The sequence below is a fragment of the Benincasa hispida genome, chromosome 3 (assembly GCF_009727055.1).
Source record: "Benincasa hispida cultivar B227 chromosome 3, ASM972705v1, whole genome shotgun sequence".
NCBI classification, from domain to species: domain Eukaryota; kingdom Viridiplantae; phylum Streptophyta; class Magnoliopsida; order Cucurbitales; family Cucurbitaceae; genus Benincasa; species Benincasa hispida.
In genome coordinates, this window is record NC_052351.1 from 72340176 (window position 1) to 72362637 (window position 22462).

The 22462-nt window shown below is 33.9% G+C and overlaps 1 protein-coding gene across 1 annotated transcript; it reads right to left on the minus strand.

The window, feature by feature from the left end:
• Nucleotides 1–7817: 7817 nt before the first annotated feature.
• LOC120073727 (cell division control protein 48 homolog C) lies at nucleotides 7818–18973 on the minus strand. The gene is made up of 10 exons (XM_039026537.1): nucleotides 17932–18973; nucleotides 16347–16963; nucleotides 15898–16050; nucleotides 10017–10133; nucleotides 9804–9908; nucleotides 9176–9241; nucleotides 8957–9021; nucleotides 8682–8883; nucleotides 8231–8368; nucleotides 7818–8142 (listed from the first exon to the last, which is right to left on the minus strand). Exons 1-10 carry the CDS (start codon nucleotides 18887–18889, stop codon nucleotides 8095–8097), a joined length of 2469 nt encoding a protein of 822 aa, XP_038882465.1. The 5' UTR covers nucleotides 18890–18973; the 3' UTR covers nucleotides 7818–8094.
• Nucleotides 18974–22462: the final 3489 nt, after the last annotated feature.

Consider the following 22462-nt stretch of genomic DNA (forward strand, 5'->3'; position numbering starts at 1 on the left):
TCTATATAAGAATTTTGTCATCGTTTAAAGTCATTGGTTATGGTACTATACCAAACCCTTATTCTCAAAGATTCCAATTGTGAAAATTTTCAAATGAACATCACAACTTTGCAAACTTTTTGCAATTCAATCTTTGAATATTTTCTTGAAATTGTGTAGATGCATTGATCTCCTTTTCATAAAAGAAGTTATTCATTTTTTACATATCTCATATGTAACAATGAATGAAATAATGCATAAAGACTCTGTTATAGAAACTAGTTAAAAAATTGACTCATAATCCATTTTTACCCAACAGTTTTAGCACTAGTTTTCACCTAATGCCAAGAGTCTTACTTTGAAGATCTTTATCTCTAAGTATTACACTTTTAAGTCTCCTTTTTTAGTAAATCTATTCATATCCTTTGAGATTGCCCCCATCAATGAAAATCTACAAAATTTCTCTTTGTCAACTTCCTTCAATTCTTGTCATCCAATATCACAACTTTGGCTTCCAATAAATCGTGAAGGTTAAGTTATCATCTAACTCTCCCACTGCTGTAAGGTTTATAAGTTTTCATCTTGTCATCTTATATGACAATAAAGACTTCAAATAAGCCTTTGCAAAGGTTGAGTTCTCTCATAATCTTCCACTAGTATGGAGACTTATCTGTTTGACAATCAGAAATACGTTTAATGAAAATAAATGGTTAATAATAGTTGTTAACTATGACATGGTTTTACTTTAAATTAATTCATCAACATAGCTTGACCTTTTTACAGGTATGCAACCTTTTACTTTCCAAATGAATCAATATTTGTCACAAAATACATCATTTTACTTTGAAATCTTCAAAGGTCACCTATAAACTCCTCAAAGACTATCTATAACTAGGTATACTTTATTATATAGATATTCACGTACCATTGGAGCTTCGAGCCACAGGTCCATAAGATCCCCTAGGTAGCTTGAATAAAGTCGAGAATCAGTTTTGGGGTCAGTTTGAAATGTTCAAATTGACAAAAGGGAGTTCAATTATATATGTTATATATGATATAATTGGCTAAATGTATGAGATACACTATTTTGGAGGAAATTAGATATAAATATGATTTATATCAAGTGGAGGAGAAATTACTATAGTAGATATATGATATCAAACTATAGGGTAAGAATAGAATATGATTATATTCATTTATTAATAAATTGGTTAATTATGAGATAATTGGCTGAAATATTCTCCTCAATTGTGCGTTAGTAGAAGAATTCAATATTCGGTTATTGTAACCGAAGAATAAATGAAAATTTGTTTCATTTTGCAAAGAGTTCGTAAAAATTGCAATCGGTGTGAAAACGTCTTGATCGCTTAGCTGAAAGCCTATACGATAGAGTTTCGTCATCTAAATGATCGCACACCAGTGTCTAAATGGTTGCACGCCTTTCTTTAAACGATCACTTAGCTTCAAATAACATATAACTACGAGGGATATGTCTATATTCTGGCTAGAGTCATTGAGCATCTGAACTAGGACTATTTTTGTGTGTTTGGATTGTTTGCTTGCTCATTTCTTGTGAGGTTTGTTATAATGATAAGTTGATGATACACTCCCTTGTGATTTTACTTGTATGAGATGATGTTTGGAATGATTAATCATGATTTTAAGCCTTTTTTATTAAAAAAAAAAAAATCTTATCTTTCATGCAAGTTTAAGTTCTTTATCTGTCTACATTAGGTCTTGCATGCTTAGAATTATATTATTTAGCTTGTATTTTTGTTGTCACTCCAAATTGAGAGTTAGTGCTTGAGCCAGTATAGGGGGGAAGAAAATTGAGAGCTGTTTAAAACCGTTTCGAGGTGTTGAGGCTTAATTAGAAGGGTTTTGAAATCACTCATGCATAAATAGATTTAGAATCAATTTTAAAATGTGTTTCATTGATTGATTATGATTTTGAATTCATTGTTGATTGCAAGCTTGATCTTAGAAGACTGAGTAACGACCCTTACAAATTGAGTGAGCATATCTTTTGTGAGTGTGTGTTTATTCTACCTTACTCTAGGACAATCAATAATTATGTTTGGGTGTTTGCTAGTACAAAAAATGTGTTATCTTCCTTTGTTTTATTCAAGGTCGTTCCTAGATTTTATGTGCTTATTTTATAATTTTATACGTTTTGAGCACCTGAGAGGAAAAGTTAGGAGTTAGTGACAAAATGGAGCTAAAACAAGTCAAAATGGAGCTCAACAGTGTTAACCGAGAAAGAAAAAGTCAAAATTACAAGTTTTCCCCTAATGGCATGGCACCATGACACCAAGAGACAGAGAGCAACGTTTCCTGGAATGTATAGAGTGTTGCAACGCTATCTTATAACATTGCGATGCTATGAAGATGAATGTGCGCGTTTTGACCAACAACGTCGCGGGACTGTATCCTTGTGTTGCTGTGCTAGCACAAAATTTATAAATACACCATTAGTCGCTTAGGGTTTGTCATGTCCGGTTCCAGCTGATTTTCATCTGATTTCTCTCTATTTTCTTCTACTTTTTGATCTCTTGATGTATCCAAACAATTCTTCCTCGATCTTCATGTTGTTTATGGGCTAAGGAGGTAATTCAAGCTTAGGCTAGGGTAATTTTTCCCAATAATGTAGACTTGTGAGATCTATATCGTTTAATTATAATTTTGCATATTGACTTTGGAGTCTTTTACTGGCTTTGCATATTTATGGTTGTATATATACTTGAGGATGTAAGATCATTAGCTAAGCGTAAAATTTCAATACGTGACATATAATTGTAATTTGATCCAAGATAGGGAAAAGTTAGTTAGACTTGTGATTCGTTGTCTATGATGAAAAGCATTGCTCATTGACCTAGGAAAAATCATATTGAATGTTTAATTAGGCGCTTGAAAATTAAACATTCACCTTAGCATAATCCCAAGTCTTAATGTGGTTAGTCCAAATTAATTATGATGCTTCTCATCTAATTAAAGCGACTAATGTGATAAATTGGACTCTCACCAAGTTTTTCTAGGTAAGGTGGCTAAAGATAGACAATTTATGAATTAATTTGAGGAATCTATGATCAAATTGCAAATTGGGAATTGACTTGAGAGCCTAAGCTAGATAGTTTAATTATTCAAATTTATTCTCTCTAAATTTTCTTGCAATCTATTTACTTACAATCAAACAATTCAATCTTAAACCCCCTCCCTTCGGTTACCATAAGCTGTGAACAATTTAATAGAGAAACTCAAAGGTTCCCTGTGTTCGACCCGATCTTACCAGATATTACATGTTACTAGAACTTTAAGATTGTGAATATAAATATTATTTGGCCAACAAAAGGCCTCGACAACTTTCTACTCGCCAGCTTGTTAGCCGATTTAGTTGTATCTAAATCTTTTTCTCATTATTTTATATATTTTTTCATTAGATTAATTTTATCTTGTTTCATATTTTCGATTTTTGCAAGTTGTGTGTGTATTTTTTCTATCATTTATTTGATATATTATTTTTGTATTATTGCTAAGTGTTTTGTTTTTTTCCGTTTTTAGTAATTAACTAATATACATTTATCCCTACAATATAATAGTAGCATGAAGCTATGAGAATTAAGTAATCTAAATTTGCACATACAGTGCAATTGTAATATAAAGTTATGAGATTTTGAACCAATATTTTCTCGTGATTCCTAATTATAACAGTATACTTTTACACATATAGAGTAATTGTAAAGTGAAGCCATCACTTTGTGATTCCGGAATATAATAGAATTTTGTATCTTCATGATCTTTCTCTATCAATATCTATTCAAATCTATCTTTTGTTATCCAGTTCGGTTTTATGTTACTCTTTTCTTTTTTATAAAAGATTTGAAACTTTTAAATTTTGAATTTGAGAGGAAAAGATAAAAGTATATATATATATATATAGGATAATTAAAAATATTAGTTTTTTTTTTTTTTTTAAAGCCATGCTTCACCTATAAATTTTAATAGAATTTTAGATTATAGCTTTCCTTTTAGAATCTAATAGATCTTAATCAAAGTTAAATCAATAGTAATAATAATAATAAAAAGAAGATGTAACATTACATTATCTCTCTCTACCCCATCCACATTCTTCCATTGTTGCAGCCACACGCCACCAGCACTTCAGCTGTGTTTTCTTCTTCGTTTTTGACTCTCCAATCAACAACCCTACATGAACTTCCATCCCTGATTTTGTTTCGTTTAATCGTTTCTTCTTCTCTGTGATGTTATCGTCGATTGTCAATCGTCAACAAGCTCCATCTCCGCTTTTCGTTTTCTTCTTCATATTTCATCTCTACTTCAACCTCGCACCACCATGATACTTTCATTTTCTGCTGCAATCCTCCACCATTTGGTTGTTTTTGCCTTCGAAATGCGACTAAATCAATGTATTTTCAACCATCTATTTTTTTTTATTATTATTGTTTTCTTCGTTATAAATATGTATTTGCTTGTAAATAGTGATTTCTAAAATACTAGATTTGTGTTGGTTTAGCTCTTTTTAGATTTGTTTTTGGTTGTAAGGTTGGTTTTTTTTTTTTTTTTATTTTTTATTTATCAATTTTAGTGTGTATGGGTAGTTTGGACATTTTCTAATTTCTACTTTTTATTTTTAAAAAATTGTTTTTTCTATTTTTATAATTTTAAATTTTCTATTTTTCCAAACAAAATTTTAAAATTTGTTATTTGTCTTGTCGGCTCTTAGATTTATCCTATATATAAGTAGATGAGGTCTATTTTTATTGGCTAGAGAAAAAAAACGTTTTTTCAAAAAGTCATTTTTATTTAAAAATTTTTAATTAAAAAACTATTTAAAATAAATAAGTGTTTCAAAAACAATTTTATGTGGTCGCTATAACATTTTCTAAAATGACTTATTTTTAAAATTAAACCAAACATATTCTAATTGATAATAATTGATTTAATTTGGCAAACCTAGGATCAAAAGTATAAATGGATGAGACCACCTTGAATTTGAGAGCCTTTGTAAGACTTGATTTCTTACTATATTTAGGAATATTAAGACATATAGTAGTAATTATACTATCATTTGAAAAAATAGCAAACGATAGGATTCTTTTGAATTATGGCAAAATGTCTCAATTGCAGTAATGTATTTTTTTTGTTAATCCTAAAATGTCCTCAATAATATTTTGTATTACACCGTAATTAAATTTTGGTCTTCCTATATTACAGCCTACAAAATCTCCCTTATTTGAAACTTTGAGATAATATCAAATATTTGTTTTCAAATCTCACTATTTTCCATTTCTTTTCTCTCTTTTTTATATATATTTTTTGCAAATCTCATGTTATTCCTATTGTTTCGATTCTTCCATTCTTTTCCATTCTTTTCCTTTCTTTTTCTTTTTTTTTTATTTATTTCAAATCTTATATCATCCTTATTATTTCATTTTACCTTTTATTTTATATATTTATTTTGTTTCTTCTTTTTTAATATCTCAAATTACCGAAGACTAGTGCGACAATACTCCCAATTCACTTAAACTTCTTTTGTAAAGGAACTGATTTTCTTAGAGCGTAGTCATGATACATTTTCATGCTTCAAATTATTCCTCGCCAATTCTTTTATAAATACCAAAGAAAATCTTGATAATGAGAAGTATTTACTCTTCTTAATCAATTTCTGTAAATTAGGATTTTGGTATTGTTGTTGTGATTCTTCAACGTATAGATATCGTATCACGCTTTGAATTCATACTATGAGAGATCAGATATCGTACCACGCTTTGAACTCATACTATGAGAGATTTAGATGAAGCAACAACTTTTAGACGAGCTTATCGGTAGGAAAAAGTGCGATGGAGGCTTGATGAAACAAAATAGAGATGGTGAATTTGAAATCAGAAGATGAAGAGGAAAAGAAATAATTAATGGATAATTATTTTTGTATTCTTAATAATTTCAATCTCTTATTTCACAAAACTATCAATTCTCCGTAAGTAGTCATTATTTACTTCTTTCTTTTGTTGTTCACCAAATTTTCTTCAACGAAATACATTGTAATTAACTAATGAATAATGATTTTTAAAAAATTATTATTTGCTTCTTTCTTTTGATAGCATCATACCATTTTTACAAGGTGTAATACTTTCTTTTCTTTCTCCATTTTTTTAAACTAGTATCAAAATCTTTCTTTTGAAATTTCACTCTACTCCAATTTTTCATTTATGCTTTCTTCTTTTTTTTTTTCAATGTTATCTAATTTTCAAATATCACTTTATCTAAAATTTTTGTTTTCCTATTTAATTTTTATTTTTTTCGTGCATAATCATAAAATTTGTTGAGGATTTATTATATTTGACTAAGAATTTGTGTTTATTATTTACGATTTCAAAGTATCATCCATCCACCATTTTTTTTTTTTTTGCAAATATTTATACAGAGCTTTAGTTCTAGATTATAAATACACAATAATATAATTATGTTCACATATGTTGTCATACAGTATTGTTTAATGGTCAGAATACCTATGTGTGGTATGTTCCAATTGGTATACTAATCCATTTTTCCATATTAAGTTTTTATTTATTGGATTTCTATTTCCAACTTTTGATTTGTTTTGTGTTGTCTATTTTTACCATTTAATTAAAATTTGGTTAGTTAGTTACAACCTAATTTAGGGGAAAGAATCTTTTTTTTGTTACCATTAAAAGATCTGGATACTTTTTAAACCGAAAATATAATCTATCGAAGATGAGGGTATTTATGATATTCGCAAATTATTAATCAATTTGCTATTTTTCAAAACTTAAAATCAATTTGTCATATCTTCAAATGAAACCTTAAAAATTATCATTACTCGTGTTAGCCCTTATTGTTATATTCTAAAACTTCAAAATGTCTTCTCTCCAACTCCACTCTCATCTCTTTCAACCCTTTTTCACCAGTTTCTCTAACCTTTACTATCACACCCTAAATTCTTCAAAGTTCTATTCTCCAAAATTTCTAGTAAGGGTTTGCATCTTTGCTACAGAAATTTGATGTTCTTATTTTTCAGTTGAGTGTGGTTATTCAACTTCATTCACTTACATTTTTTTTTAAACTGACAATAGTGCAGATTTTTTTCCAAGTAGTTAGTGGAAACAGTTGGTTATTTATTTTATTCCAACTTCTGAAACTATTTCTCGCACCTTCTCTCTGCAAGGAAAATTCCAACACCACAAATTTTGAGTTCATGTAAATTCTCACATTTTCTCGCTGCAAAAAGTTGCAAAATAAATTTCGGGCTTATATAAAACTTCTTACATTTTCTCGCTGCGAGAAGCTGGAAGAAAATTTTCAACACAAATTTTGAGTTCATAAAAATTCTCACAATTTGAATTTATATCTTTTGAGAATAAAAGTAAAAGAAGAATGTGATTGTCAAAAAAATATTGAGAATAATATAAGAAAACTCAATTTTTAGCAAAAATATAAATAAATATAAATTGTTACTAGAAATTTTGGAGAATAGAGTGATAATAAAGCTTGCGAGTGGTTGAGAGAAACTAGTGAGAGAGGAAATTTGAAGTTGTAGAAAATAATAATGAAACTGTTTTTACTTTAAAGGACAAACTAGTCATTTCATACCCTCAAAAGTCCTATGAATCTTCCAAATTTAAAAGCATCCTAATTGTCACTAACCCCCATTTTGTTGGACTGTTTTTTGCAATTTCCACAGGCCTTTTTTGTACACTTTGACATTCAGTGGCTTCCTTATCAAATATATATATATATATATATATATACATAAGCCACATAAGCACTGTATCACACAAGCATTTTCAAACTTTCATAAGTGAATGTAATTTCAAGGATCAATTCCAACTATTTTCAAACTTTCATTAGTGAAAATGTCCATTTTGCCATGTTAAGACCTAAATAAATCATCTATAAAACTATAATGACTAAAAATACATTTTTGCTCAAAATTTAAATTTATATTAAACAAAATTTTCCGACAGCCAGCAATGTTTCTCATGCCTGCCTTTTCAGTCCAAGTTAAAACTGCAGAATTGAAAATTGCCAGCAATTGTACCCATTCTCGAATATTGTTGAATTAACCATCCTGCTTCACTAAGCGGCTTTTAAGCTCTTCGCCAAAATCTCGTAAAAATGTTTTTGCTGTCACCGAAGAATAAGAGAAAAAATGACAGTTAGAAAATGATACATGACAATACTTCGTTTTGAATGCGATTAAGGAAAATGAAACCTTTTCTGACACAGAGGGAGAAATCTTAGTTAGCCCACGCTCAAAATGGATCATATTGATTGTACATGATGCTGATTCAATATTACTTTTGTCAGATGTCAATTTTTCTTCCAAAGCAGCCATTGCAGCTTCATTCATCTGCCATGTGAAAATCATAAGCTTGACCTTAACCATTCTCCCTTCACCCTTTCCCCAAGCAAAATGATAAAAGAAGAAACCGTGATTTATCTTTCCAATATAAGTGTAGGTTGATTTTGAAACTGTTTAAAAACACTCCAAAACACACTTTAATCACTAAAAATCGATTCGAATGTATAATTTTACACTTTTAAATGTATTTTTCATGCCATTTACTTGTTTTCAAATGATTAAAAGCATTTTCTAAGTATTTTTAAAAATGACTAAATTGATTTTAACCATTTTATGTAAACCCAAAAAGATAAAAACTAACCAGTGCAGCAAGATCAGCCCCACTAAAATTTTCACAAGCCTCCATTTGTCCAATTGCAAGTAGATCTACACTAACATCAATAGGCTTCTTCCTTCCAAGAGCTTTTAAGACTAGCCCTCGCTCAATTGGACCAGGAAGAGGAACATAAAGAAGTTTTCCAAATCTTCCCGGTCGCAGTACCGCAGGATCCATGACCTCAGGTCTACCAAAATAAACTTATAAAGTATTAAGATTATAATGACCCTCACTAAAGCATATAAATAAAAAAGATTTACCTATTTGTAGCACCAATAACAAAGACACCTCGTCGTTGTTCTGCTCCATCCAACTCTATGAGTAACTACAAAAATGTAGTGGATCCATTCCAACACAGTGAACCAATGAGGAAAAGAAATTAAAACAAAAAACAAAAACAAGGATAGAAAAAGGAAAACACAAGAAGAAAGAAGCACAAGAAAATAAAAAGGAATCCATTGAATGGCACTTAATCAAACCTGGTTCAATAATCGCTCCACAACCCATCCCCCTTCTTTACCACGTTTTGTTGTTAAGGCATCCACCTACAATTACAAACAAGTGGAAACTTAACGTATTAAAATAATAATCATATATACGTACAGATCTTTCTTCTATCTATCAGCCACACATTCATAACCATTCCAGAGAAACGGGAAGATTTTCATTTAGGTGATCATCCATTTTGGAGCTTCTCTTTTTTGGGGTAACTTTAGTAAATTTCATTGAAACTATGAATTTTTGTTTATTAATGCGTATTGGTCGGGGAAAAATTTATGATCCCCACAGTTCTTGTTTTGCACTTTATTCACTGCAATTTACAAAATATCTTTGTTTCCTCTTTCTTTAGAAAGAAAAGAATAGTCAGAAGTTTGAAATAAAGATGAAAGATGTTATTAGATGAAACTTAAAAGTAAATATTTTAATAACATTAAATTTAGAACCTTATTAAAAAATTGTGTTTTCTTTGACTTCATGGGCAAATATATACTAATGTAATTACTACCGTAGATATAAATTCCTTGTACAAACCCTCAAGTCATAAATACAAAAATGATCATCGACAACAATAACTAGCAAATTGAAAGTAAGCCATGAATCACATACTTCATCAAAGAACAGAATGCATGGTGAGCATGCCCTTGCCCGACTAAATAATGTCCGAACTGCAAGTTCACTTTCTCCAACATATTTGTTTAGTAACTCTGGACCCTATGCAAGAAATGGTTAGTATATATATAAAAGCAATAAGATAATCCAAAATATGTTATAGGATGGATAAACCACTGCTTTAAGCTTTGAGTAGCTTAAATACGGAACCTTAATGTGAATGAAGTTGGCTCCAGCCTCATTTGCAACGGCCTTAGCGATTAGTGTTTTACCACATCCTGGAGGACCATATAACAAAAATCCAGTCTCTAGATCCACACCAAAGCCCTAGAACCAAGAACAATTAAGAGAAACTAAAGATGGATTAAAAAATTTGACAGAATGCTGTAAGAACAAACTACCGGAAATTCTAAACCATGTAGAAAAGAGGCATGAAGAAACTCTATTTTATTTACGAATATTAAAGGTGCATTTGATAAACATTTTGTAAATAGAAATTTGAAAATAAGGCGATGAAAAACAGGCATATCATGTTTTCAATGGTTCATTTGCATTCAGTAGTAGATTTAAAAACAGAAATCCAATTTAAACAAGTGCCTAGAATGTGTTTGATAATATACAGTTATAAATCATTCTTACTCCACCTTCCTCATTGATTTAGTTGAGGTGGTCTTTTTTGTAAGAATGTAAGGTACGGACTTTGCTGTTCTTGATCTTTTGGAATAAAAGATTTTCTATTCCTTATCAAATATATATACACACACACAAATGTTCTAATTACTAACTAAATATAAGGTTAAATCTCAACTAATACTAATTCATTTCTAGACATGTTTTATGTTAAAATTTTTGTATAATTATCTTACAGTATCATATATTTAATAATATATTATATTATACATATTAAATTGAACAAAAATGAAATGAGTATACAACATAAAATAAATCTTTTTTGTTTTAACGTAAGTCTGCAGACTGCATATCGAAATTTCAAATTTTGAATATAACGTAAATGTTGTTTTCCGAATTTCTACTATTTCAAGCAACTTTAAAAAAATAAGTCTGCTAAAAAAATATTCATTGAATACATTTGATTTCATCATCTCATGAATCTAAGAAAACCTAAAACAAAGTCCAAATTGCATACCAAACAAGCCTTAATATTTTATTGGTAAAATGAACCTTATAAAACTAACGAGCATGAAGCTTGAAAAACCAACGCCAAAGTGTGAGAATAAATTTCCTTCTCTAATTTAATTGGATCTTGAAAAACCTATAGTCCTAGCATTACAATAGAAATTACAATCTAGTTCAAATATTCAATTGACTTTTTTCTTATAAGAAACCAAACTTTTTGGTGTAAACCAAAACTCTAATTTTGAATCAATATCAATTCTCTTTTCAAATGAGAGAGAGAGGGGTTCTATTTATAAGAAAATGATTACAAGTAGGTTGAATAACAGCTAACTAACAAGTAACTAACTGCTTACTAACTAACTTTCATTCTAACTTCTTTACATTGATTCTCTGTACACCATATTCCACCCCCCTAAAATTCAGACTCGACCTCGAGGCTATCAAGAAGCTAATTGGAATTCATCAAGAGCAAAGTAGGGTTTCAAATCTGCTACATTGAATACTAGATTGATGTGAAGGTCAACCGGTAGTTCAATGCAATAAGCATTAGAACCATATCTTTGTAGGATTTTACAAGGCACCAATTGTCTGTCCTTCAGCTTGTTGCAAGTTCCAGTTAGGAATCTTGTTTTACGTAGGTGGATCATTATAAGGTCTCCTTCGGAATTGACTTCTCTTCTTGATTTGTGTTTAGTTTCCTTGTAAAACTGCATGGTCTTCTCTAAATGGTCATGAACTTCTCGGTACTTTCAGCTTCAAGATTAACATCCATAGGAGAAGGTAAGTTTGCAAGATCAAATGTGAGTCTAGGAGGTTGAGTGCATACTACTTCGAAGGGGCATCTTCCTGTTGATCTATTCTTCATGTTATTGAAAGCAAACTCCATTTGAGCAAGGGACAAATCCTATTGCTTTGGTTGTGAAACACTTAAACATCCTATAAGATTTTCCAACGTTCTATTGGTGACTTCTATTTGGCCGTCAGCTTGTGGATGTGAAATGGTGCTGAACTTCAAACTAGTGTCAATTTTTTTCCACAAGGTACGCCAAAAATGACTTAAGAATTTCACGTCCCTATTTGAGACGATTGAGTTAGGTACTCCATGAAGTTGAACTACCTCTTTAAAGCAGAGGTTAGCAATATAGACCGCATCGCTTGTTTTCTTGCATGCTAGAAAATAAGCCATTTTGCTGAAACGATCCACAACCACCATGACAGCATCATATCCCCTTTGTGTTTTGGGTAAACCAAGAACAAAATCAACTGATAGGTCTTCCCAAATGATTGTAGGGATCGGTAATGGAGTATATAATCCGGCATTTGTAGAAGTTCCTTTGGCTTTTTGACAAATAACACACCTTCTGACAAAATTATTAACATCTTTTCGAAGTTGTGGCCAATAGAATCTATTGGATACTAATTCAAACGTTTTGTCTAGGACAAAGAGTCCTGCTAAACCTCCGAAGTGAGCTTCTTTTAGGAGGGCTTCTCAAAGAGATGTATAAGGAATACACGAGTGCTCTCCTTTGAATAAGAAACTGTCCACAATATGGAAGTCTTCAGCATTCAAGAAATTAGTACACTTGTACCAAATATCAACAAAGTCTTGATCATTTTCATATATTTCTGTTGGGTGAGAAAATGCAGTTACTTCTATAGCTAATAGTTAGAATCAGCCTTTTTCAACAAAGAGCATCAGCAACGGATTGATGTTTGATCACGAATTCAAATCTTTGTATAAATGAAATCCACCGCGCATGCATACGAGTTATATTCTTTTGAGATTGTAAGTATTTGAGTGAAAAGTGGTCTATGATTAGTAGAAACTCGTTGGATAGAAGATAATGCTCCCATTGTTTGAGAGCACGAACAAGGGCATATAGTTCCTGCTCATATGTACTCCATTTCTGCCTTAAAGGACTGAGTTTTTCACTAAAATACTCAAGCGGGTGGCCTTATTGAGATAGGACAGCTCTAATACTAGAGGTACAAGCATCCATTGCTACTTCGAAAGGGGTGAGGAGAAGTCTGGTAGTTTCAAAACAGGGCTGCTGCTCAGCTTGTTCTTGGTGTTTTCAAAGCTGTTTTGTTGTTTTGGGCTCCAAGTAAAGCTCCCTTTCTTTAGACAATCAGTCAAGGGTGCTGTCATAAAGCTGAAGTTCTTGATAAATTTCCTATAAAAGGAGGCCAAGCCAAGGAATGCTTGGACATCTTTCACAGAACAAGGTGTAGGCCATTGAATGACAGTTTCAATTTTCTTCGGATGGACTTTGATTTGACTGTGGCCTATTAGGAAGCCGAGGAAAGAAATTTCTTTCACAAGAAAGAGACACTTCTTGTGATTGATATATAATTTTTCTGTTGTCAAAGCTTGAAACAATTTGTGATGATGTTGTAAGTGCTCCTCAATGCTCCTGCTATAAACCAAGATATTGTCAAAGTATACTACAACGAATTTATTAAGAAAATGATAATACTTGGTTCATGAGTCTCATAAATGTGCTAGGAGCATTCGATAGACCGATTGGCATAACAAGCCATTAAAAAATTCCTTCATTGGTCTTGAACACGGTTTTTCACTCATCGCCCGATCTTATTCTTATTTGATGGGAGCCACTCTTCAAATAAACTTAGTTGATCAAGTAGGTTACTGATTCTTGGAATTGGAAAACAGTATTTTAGTGTGATTCGGTTGATTGCTCGACTATCTACACATATTCTCCAACTTCCATCTTTCTTTGGAGTAATTAGTGTAGGCACTGCACATGAGCTCAAGCTTGATCTGATGTGGCCTTTCTTTAGGAGCTCTTCAATATGTTGATGCAAAATTTCGTAAGTGTGGTAACATTGCTCCCGGGATTAGATCAATATGGTGTTGGATGTTCCTCAAGGGTGGTAGTCCCTCAGGTTCATCTTTCAAATGAGGAAATTCATCAAAAAGTTTCTATATTTTTTGAGGGACTTTATTTTGAGTGTCTTTGAACTTTTCAGCAACTACAAGTCCTAAGACATCGGTCTCTCTTTCCTTCATCAAGCTTCTGCCACTGATTGTGGTAAAATGGTAGTTGTTGTCCTCTTTTTTCAGCTTAACTCACTTATTTTTCTTCTTATTCAATGGAAGTAGAATTACATTCTTGCCCATCCAAAGGAATTCATAAGTATTTTCTCTCCAATTGTGCAAGGCTCAAGTATCATATTGTCATGGTCTTCCCAAGAGACTGTGACAAACATCCATTTCGAGGACGTCACATACTATTTGGTCTTTATAACTACTGCCAATTGAAAGAGGGATGGTATAAATTTAACTTACTTGTGTTTCGCCACCTTTCTTTTTTCACCCAACAAACCTTATAGGGGTTTGGATGAGCTTCCACCCCAAGATTCAAGGCTTCCACTAACTTCTTGGAGACAAAATTTTTGCTACTGCTATTGTCAATAATGACATTGCACACTTTGCCATTAATCGTGCATCGTATTTTGAAAAGGTAATGTCTTTTGAGGGTTTGAGTCTCCTTTAGGAGTGATTCATCCTTTGGAGAACACAAGATACCCTATCTCCATCCGTGTTGTTGAGGCGCAGCCAGGTGCTCGCCTTAGGCAAGAGGCAAGGCAATGAGAGGCCAAACCGCCTTACAAGCACCCCAAACGAGCAGTTTCAACGAGGCCCTCACCTTTTGCGCCTTTCTGTCGCCTTGAACATATGTTCAAGGTGACACAGGCGCTCGCCTTTTTTTTTTTCTTTTAATTCTTCATGTTTTCTAGTTTTCTACTTTCTTCAAGCTTTCTTCTTTAATATCAATTAAGAAGATGAATCTATGTAATAGTTATTTTTCATTTTAATTCTTAATAATTTTTTTAATATTTTAATATTTTAACATTTTAAAAATCTATGTATTTTCTTTTATCAATAATTGTAAAAATAATATTTACTTATTAATTTTTATAAGTGCACCTTGCTTCAGTCGGGCAACGCTTTTTGGTCGGCTCTCGCCTTGAGGCGATTAAAGAGCTCGTCGCCTTAGAGTGCGCCTTGCACTTTGAAAACACCGATCTCCATCATCCAGTTCAATGAGTTCGGTTCCTTCTTCTTCTTCACTATGTTCAATCAGGGCTTCTTCATCTCCTTCTTCCATGTAAGTTAACGTCTTTCTTTGTGGACACTCATTGGATACGTGACCAGCTTGGCCACATCGAAAGCACTTATCCAAAGAGAGCCGATTATATGGATTTTGGATTTTCTTCTTGGTTGTTGTTTCTGTGGATTCTTGAACCCCGTTCTTGAAAGTTTTCTTGATGAAACTGAAAATTTCTTGGCCCTCCAACACCTCTTCTTCCTCCTCTTCCCCAAATTTGATTGAAAACGGAAGCTTCTTCCTCAACTTGGGTCGGTGCCAACACTGCATTCATTCTTCTCATAAGCATTGCCACAAATTCTTGAAGATTGTTCAACATTCCTTGAATTCCCTCCAAGGTGCTTTTCCACGAACAGCAAGTGTCGCATGGTGGATCTTGGAAAGAGTGGGGTCTTCCACCTCTTGAACTAGCATCGAAGCATCATCTTCTCCTCCTCTCGGATGCACGTGTCTTCCTCTCACCCTTCGTCCAAGGATGCTGTTGCTCTGATACCACTTTTGGTGCAAACCAAAACTCTAATTTTGAATCAATATCAATTCTCTCTTCAAATGAGAGAGGGGTGCTTTATTTATAAGAAAATGATTACAAGTAGGCTGAATAACAGCTAACTAAGTAACTAATTGCTTACTAACTAACTTTTATTCTAACTTCTTCACATTGATTCTCGGTACACCATTTTTATTAAGAAACATGAAAGAATAATTCAATTGACTGTTAAAGAATAAGATTATGCAATTACAAAAAAGAACTAGAGGGAAAGAAGAACCCAAAAAAAAAAAAAATGATTCTCTAAAAATAAAGAAAAACAGAAAATAAATACCTCATAATCCTCTGGATACTTTACACGTCTAACTACATAGCGATCAAACTCTGCTCTTAGTTGTTCTAAGCCTCCAACATCCTCCCACTTTACACTGGGAATTGCAGAAAACCCTTCTCTTCTCAGTGAAGGTTGTACCATTTGAATTGCTTCCTATAGAATACAACGGAATAGAAGAGAATGACAAAATCTAGTCAATATCATTTATTTAAAAATATATATATCAATAACTTACATGAAATAAGCATCATTCAAAAAGTTCCTATTTTCAATAAAAACCAACGGTCATTGAGAAAAAAAAGGAAGAAAAAGAGAACACTCTAGAGGAAAGGAGCCCAATCAAGCAAAATAAGACCTAACAAATAATTACAAAAAAGATTCACATCCAAAAAAGAGAGATTAAATCTCGCAAGGGTCCAAACATCATATTTAAATATATATTTGATCACCTCAAAGTCAGACATGGTTATTGCCAATTTTTCCAACTCTTCAGGCGACCAAGGCTGCCTCCACCAATCTTCTATATGTTCCTTATCAACGAAATCAGTAGATAAGTCGCATTTTCTTTGATCAATTATTCTCTTCATGGCAAGATTACCAGCCTTATTAGCCAATGCTGTTAAATCAGCTCCAACAAACCCTGGAGTTGCCCTAGCTATTTTCAGAAGATCAAATGAACCTTCAAGTCTCAAGTTGCTGGTAAGGACAGAGAGGATTTCAGCCCTTGAATTTTCATCTGGAATACCTAATACAATTTCACGATCAAAGCGACCAGGCCTTCTTAATGCAGGATCAACGGCATCAGGTCTATTGGTAGCACCAATTACAAGAACATAGCCTGGTCTAACATTGGAGTTATCATTCTTTGAACTTGCATCATTAGAATCTACAAGCTTGTGGAACCCATCCATGCAAGTCATTAATTGTGTTACAATCCGTCTCTCCATTTCTCTCTGAAGATTTTCTCTCTTTGATGCAATTGCATCAATCTCATCAATAAAAACAATTGATGGTGCAGTCCTATAGGCTTTGGAAAAGAGCTCTCTAATATTTTCTTCAGATGCACCTAAAAGTTTCAAAAGTAAAAATAAAAATAAGTAACTAATACAATTACTTTTAATAATCAAACATAGGAAATAACATATTCAGCATTCAAAAAAAAGTTAAAGAAAAATGCTCAAGCAACATTGAGTTGAACTTGTAAACAGTAGTAAAAGTGTCCAAAGTTGCTATTATTGAAGTTTCAGAGGTAACTTTTCATCAACTTAATGTGTCCATTACATTTGTACATATATTACAAATAAATCAATTCAAAGTTTAACTGTTTAAGTATCACTAAGAAAATATATCTAGTGTTGGATTGGAACTATGGAAAAATCAAGTATAACAATATAGATTAAAATTTTCATTCAGACCCTGTAGAGTATAAAACTATCAATTTAATAACGGCTATAATACAATTATTTTTAATAATCAAACTTAAAAAATAACATATTCAACATTCGAAAATAAAGTTGGAGGAAAAAAAATGCTCAAGCAACATTGAAAGCTGAACTTGTAAACAGTAGTAAAAGTGTTCAATGTTGCCATGATTGAAGTTTTAAAGAGAACTTTTCATCAACTTAATAAATCCATTACATTTGTACATATATTACAAATAAATACCAAAAATTCAAAACTGCAAGTTTAACTGTTTAAGTATCACCAAGAAAATATAGCTAGTGTTGGATTGGAACTATGGAAAAATCAAGATTAAACAATCTAGATTACCAATTTCATTTAGACCCTGTAGAGTTTAAAACTAACAATTCAATAACTATAATATGGATAACACAATACTCAAAAGGATGCATCCCAAAATTAGCTTTCCAAAATGAAAAGTTTAACCCTAACAATAGTAAACAATAACATGACATATTGCAAGCACATGTACACCATCGCATAACCAAAATTCAAATCTCTAAATCTATACAACCATATGGTTTTACCATCCAAACACACAATTTCTACTAATTTTGCAAGATGAACATGTACCTGATACACCCGACACGACCTCTGTTGCGGAAATCTTATAAAAAGGCACACCAGTTTCATTGGCAATTGCATGAGCCAATTTAGTCTTCCCACAACCAGGGGGTCCATGAAGCAAAATTCCAGCCATCGGCCGAACCCCCAACCACAGTGGGAGCTGGGGATGGTAGAGTGGTACAATCACCTCCATCTTCAATTCGTCTAGTACACTCTTCATCCCTCCCAAATCCTTAAATCGAGGCCCTTCCTCCTTCCCTTCCCCTGTCTCCATTTCTGCCCCATTAAGAGAACCCTGCTTCTCCTTCCTCAATACCCCCTTGCTTGCATTCCCTTCATTCCCCAAATCAAGTTTTTCAGCAACCTTATTATCTATGGCAACTTCCAACTCCATACTCTTCTCCAAATGCTCATTCTTCAATTTCTTCGACTCCGCATAAGACGTTCGGAGCATCGACTTCATCAAATCAAACTCAGGCTCTACTTTTTCACCGTAAATAGCATCCTCCGACGTCGACACCGCTCCGTCGCCACTATTACCAGAATCTGACGAAGAAGACGAAGAAGAAGAAGACGAATCATCCTGATTCCTGTGTTGTATCCTCCTGAGGTGCATATTCTCCATACTCTGCAACCTCTGTTCCCCTACATCGACTCTCTTATGGCGCTTCTTTCCAAAGGTACTGCAATCGGCGTCTTCGTTTTCAGATTCTTGTAATTGGCGCTTGATTTTGTTGGGTGTGGAAGAAGAGGGAGTGGATTTAGGGTTTTTCTTGAGATGAGAATCGATGGTTTGTTGGACGATTGAAGTGAAGGGTGACTTCTTGAGGCCTCGGTAGTCCCTGTAAGTGGACTGGAGATGATCGACGATGTCGTCGACGGTGGGACATTTGTGGCGACAAGACTTAATTCGCTGAAGAAGGAAACCACGGTTCAGAACGGACGGCGACCTGCCGCCTGCCATCTCCGCCGCCTCGCTTGTATGAGGAAGAGAGGCTTTAACCAGAGACTGTATAGAGAGAGAGATATGAGCATGTGAACGAACGACGAGGGTGTTCTAAAACCTTTTTTCTTTTCGGTTTAATTTATTAGAAAACCGAGTTTTCCGATTCGGTCTACGGTTTACCCTAAAAAAACGAACCAATTCTAATTTAAATTTAAAAAGGGAAAAATTAGATGGAATAGGAAATTTTAGAGTTGAATTTTAAAAAATACCAAAAACTGAAAATGTACTGAATTATGGTGCTTGATTTTGTCTCTTCCCGTGCAGATGTTGAAGGTATTTATCATCTAATCTTTTAAAAATGACGTCCAATATTCTATTTTTCAAGAAACTAACTTATTTGATAATCGTTTTTATTTTTAATTTTTAGATTTTAAGAAACGTTTCTAAAAGTAATTATTAGAAATTAGTTTATATTTTGTTATAAGTTTTGTTGTACGGGTAGTTAAATGTTGTTGTAATTATGCCTATTTATAGACCTCTTTTGGTTAATAAATGATACAGTAGATTTATTTACCCTACTTTAATATGGTATCAGAGCAAAATTTAAACTTTTTTTCGTTTTCCCTCCAGCCACTCTTTTTCTCATGACTTTTCTTCTTCTTGGGCCGATCTCGCTCCCCGACCTTCCGGACGCTAACGCCGATCTCACTCGCCTCCGTCCACAGTGTCGAGCGCCACCAGTGAGCGCCGATTTTTCTCTCTTCTTCAGATTCCGACGCCCTCAAGTCGCTGCCTTATTCCTCGTGATTTTTCGTTCTCCTTCTTCATCTGAAACGACGATCATGACCAGATCCGACGACCTAACCTCATCTGGAAACTCCAACTCCATGGAGAATGTTCGAGCTTCCCCATCTTCCATTCTTGAACAATATCAGAACCCTTATTTTCTTCATCCCTCAGACAGCACCAGCCTTGTGCTCGTTTCCAATCTTCTTACGGAATAGAATTACGACTCGTGGAGTCAGGCGATGAAGATCGGGCTCACTGTCAAGAATAAACTCGGCTTCATCAATGGTGAAATCCCTCGACCTTCCGGTGAGTTACTCAGTTCTTGGATCATATGTAATGGCATTGTCACAAGGTGGATTCTTAACTCTCTTTCCAAAGAGATTTCTCCTAGCATCAACTTCTCCGATTCCGCTCAAGAAATTTGGGCTGATCTGCAAGAACGGTACCAGCGTAAAAATCGACCAAGAGTCTTCCAACTACGCCGTGAAATTTCCAACTTATCCCAAAATTAAGATTCTGTTACCACATACTATGCCAAGCTGAAAACGTTGTGGAATGAACTCATCTCCTATCGCCCATCTTGTTCTTGTGGAAAATGTACTTGTGGTGGTGTCAAGAACCTACAGACTTACTTCCAAAAAGAGTATGTTACGGCTTTCCTCATGGGTTTAAATGATTCATCTGCTCCTATCAGATCTCAGTTGTTACTAATGGAACCAGAACCATCAATCAATCAGGCCTTTTCTCTAGTTGCACAGGAGATTGACCAGAAAGCTTATTCTTCATCCTTTGGCAATGCGATATCTTCATCTAATGCCACTGCCCTCCTTGTGAAAAAATGGTTCTTCTGCTTCCCACCAGACTGCTCGTAACACCAATCAAAACAAGAAGAATGATGGACCAATCTGCACCCACTGTAATATTCAAAGGCATACTGTTGATCGTTGTTACAAACTCCATGGATATCCACCAGGGCACAAGCTTTACAAACCTCCCGAATCAACAAGAGCAGATCATTCTGATTCTTTATCCTCGTTAACATCTGAACAATGCCAAGGCTTATTGGCTATGCTCCAATCCCATCTCAACAAGTCCAAAACAGCCACCATAGCAGCAACGTCTAATAAGGCAGATTCTATCACTCCTACAGCTCACATTGTAGGTATTTGTTCCCTTTCTGATATATCTTCTGATTAGTGGATACTTGATTCTGGTGCATCAGCTCATATCTGTCATAATAAGGTCCTATTCACTACTCTAAGACAAATTAAACTGACAACTGTTACTTTGCCTAATCAGTCTCAGCTTCTGGTTGAATTTTTTGGGGATATTCAAATCAGTACAGATATCATGCTACAGAATGTGCTATATATATCATATTTCTGTTTCAACTTAATTTCCATAAGCTCTTTAACTTCCTATCTACCCGTCATGGTCACTTTTTTTAGTGATTTTTGCCTCATTCAGGACAAGTACTCTTTGAAGACGATTGGCAAGGCTAACGCTCAGGGGAGAGTCATATGAAGCGACCGATGACTGAATCTGAGGCTTCATCTTGCTTTGGCATATCAAGGGGCTATTGCTTTATGATGACATTGAGAAGAAGCATTTCTTTAATTTTCAAGGGAATGTTGTGTTAATCACGTTTGAAAAAGACATTTCATCCTTTTCAAAATCTTCGTTCTCAAAGTAGAGGTACTTGATCCTTTCCTGATCTAGTTTTACCATTATCACTTCCATTTTCAGGTGATTTATCCAGCAGTTGAAGCCTCTTCATCATCTGCTTCTGCTACTCCTGAGCTTTTTTGACCAAGCCTATTTCACAGACGTTTTTCACCTACTGCTCCCTTTGTTCCTTTGCACCTACTAATGATGATGTTGCAGTCACTGATCCAGCCCCATCTGTCTTTACTTTGATATTCTTCTCACTGTCGCCGCTACAAAACGACTAAACCACCCTTATATTCTCAGGGACTATCATTGTAAACTCCTTTACACAACATTCTAGCAGACAGTTACTAAGTATCCTTTGCAAGCGTTTTATCTTTATGACAGACGGAATCCTATCACAGATGTTTTCCCTCTATCTCAGCCGCATATGAGCCTCAGTTTCATCACCAGGCTACCCTCAATGAAGCATTGGCGCCAGCTACACGATGACTTTCTAGCAATGGAAACCATACCGATCTTGGTCTGTTGTGCCCTTACCTCACTGCCAACACTCTATTGGATGCAAATGGATTATACAAAATCAAGTATCTGCAGATGGACCATTGACCGCTTACAGGCATGGTTAATAGCCAGGATACAATGGCAAAGCCAACGAAGGCTCGACTACATTAGACATTTTCTCCTCTTTCGCCAAGCTTGTTACTGTCAAAGTACTTCTTACTCTTGCGGTCTCAAAAGTTAGTCTCTACTTCAACAGTTAATGAATATGCTTTTCTTAATGGTGATCTCGTTTAAGAGGTATACATGGATCTAACCTCTTGGGTTACAATCACAAGTGTTTTCACAAAGCAGTGCAGGAGCATCTTCGTCGTTGCTTGCTAAAATTCCATACTAGGGGCCTAAGCAAGACATCACGCCAATGGTTTAATCAAGTTCCTAAGAAGCGCTCCTTTACTGGGATTTTCCAAGTCCAAGCGCAATTACTCCTATTCACTCGAGGTTCTCTCAATTTAGGTCTTTGTCTTGTTATGTATGTGATACATACGTCATTAATCCGTGCTTCTTTACCTGTGCTACATGAGATCAAAAGATCATCTACATGAGGCCTTCCAATGCTCAAAGTACTTAGGG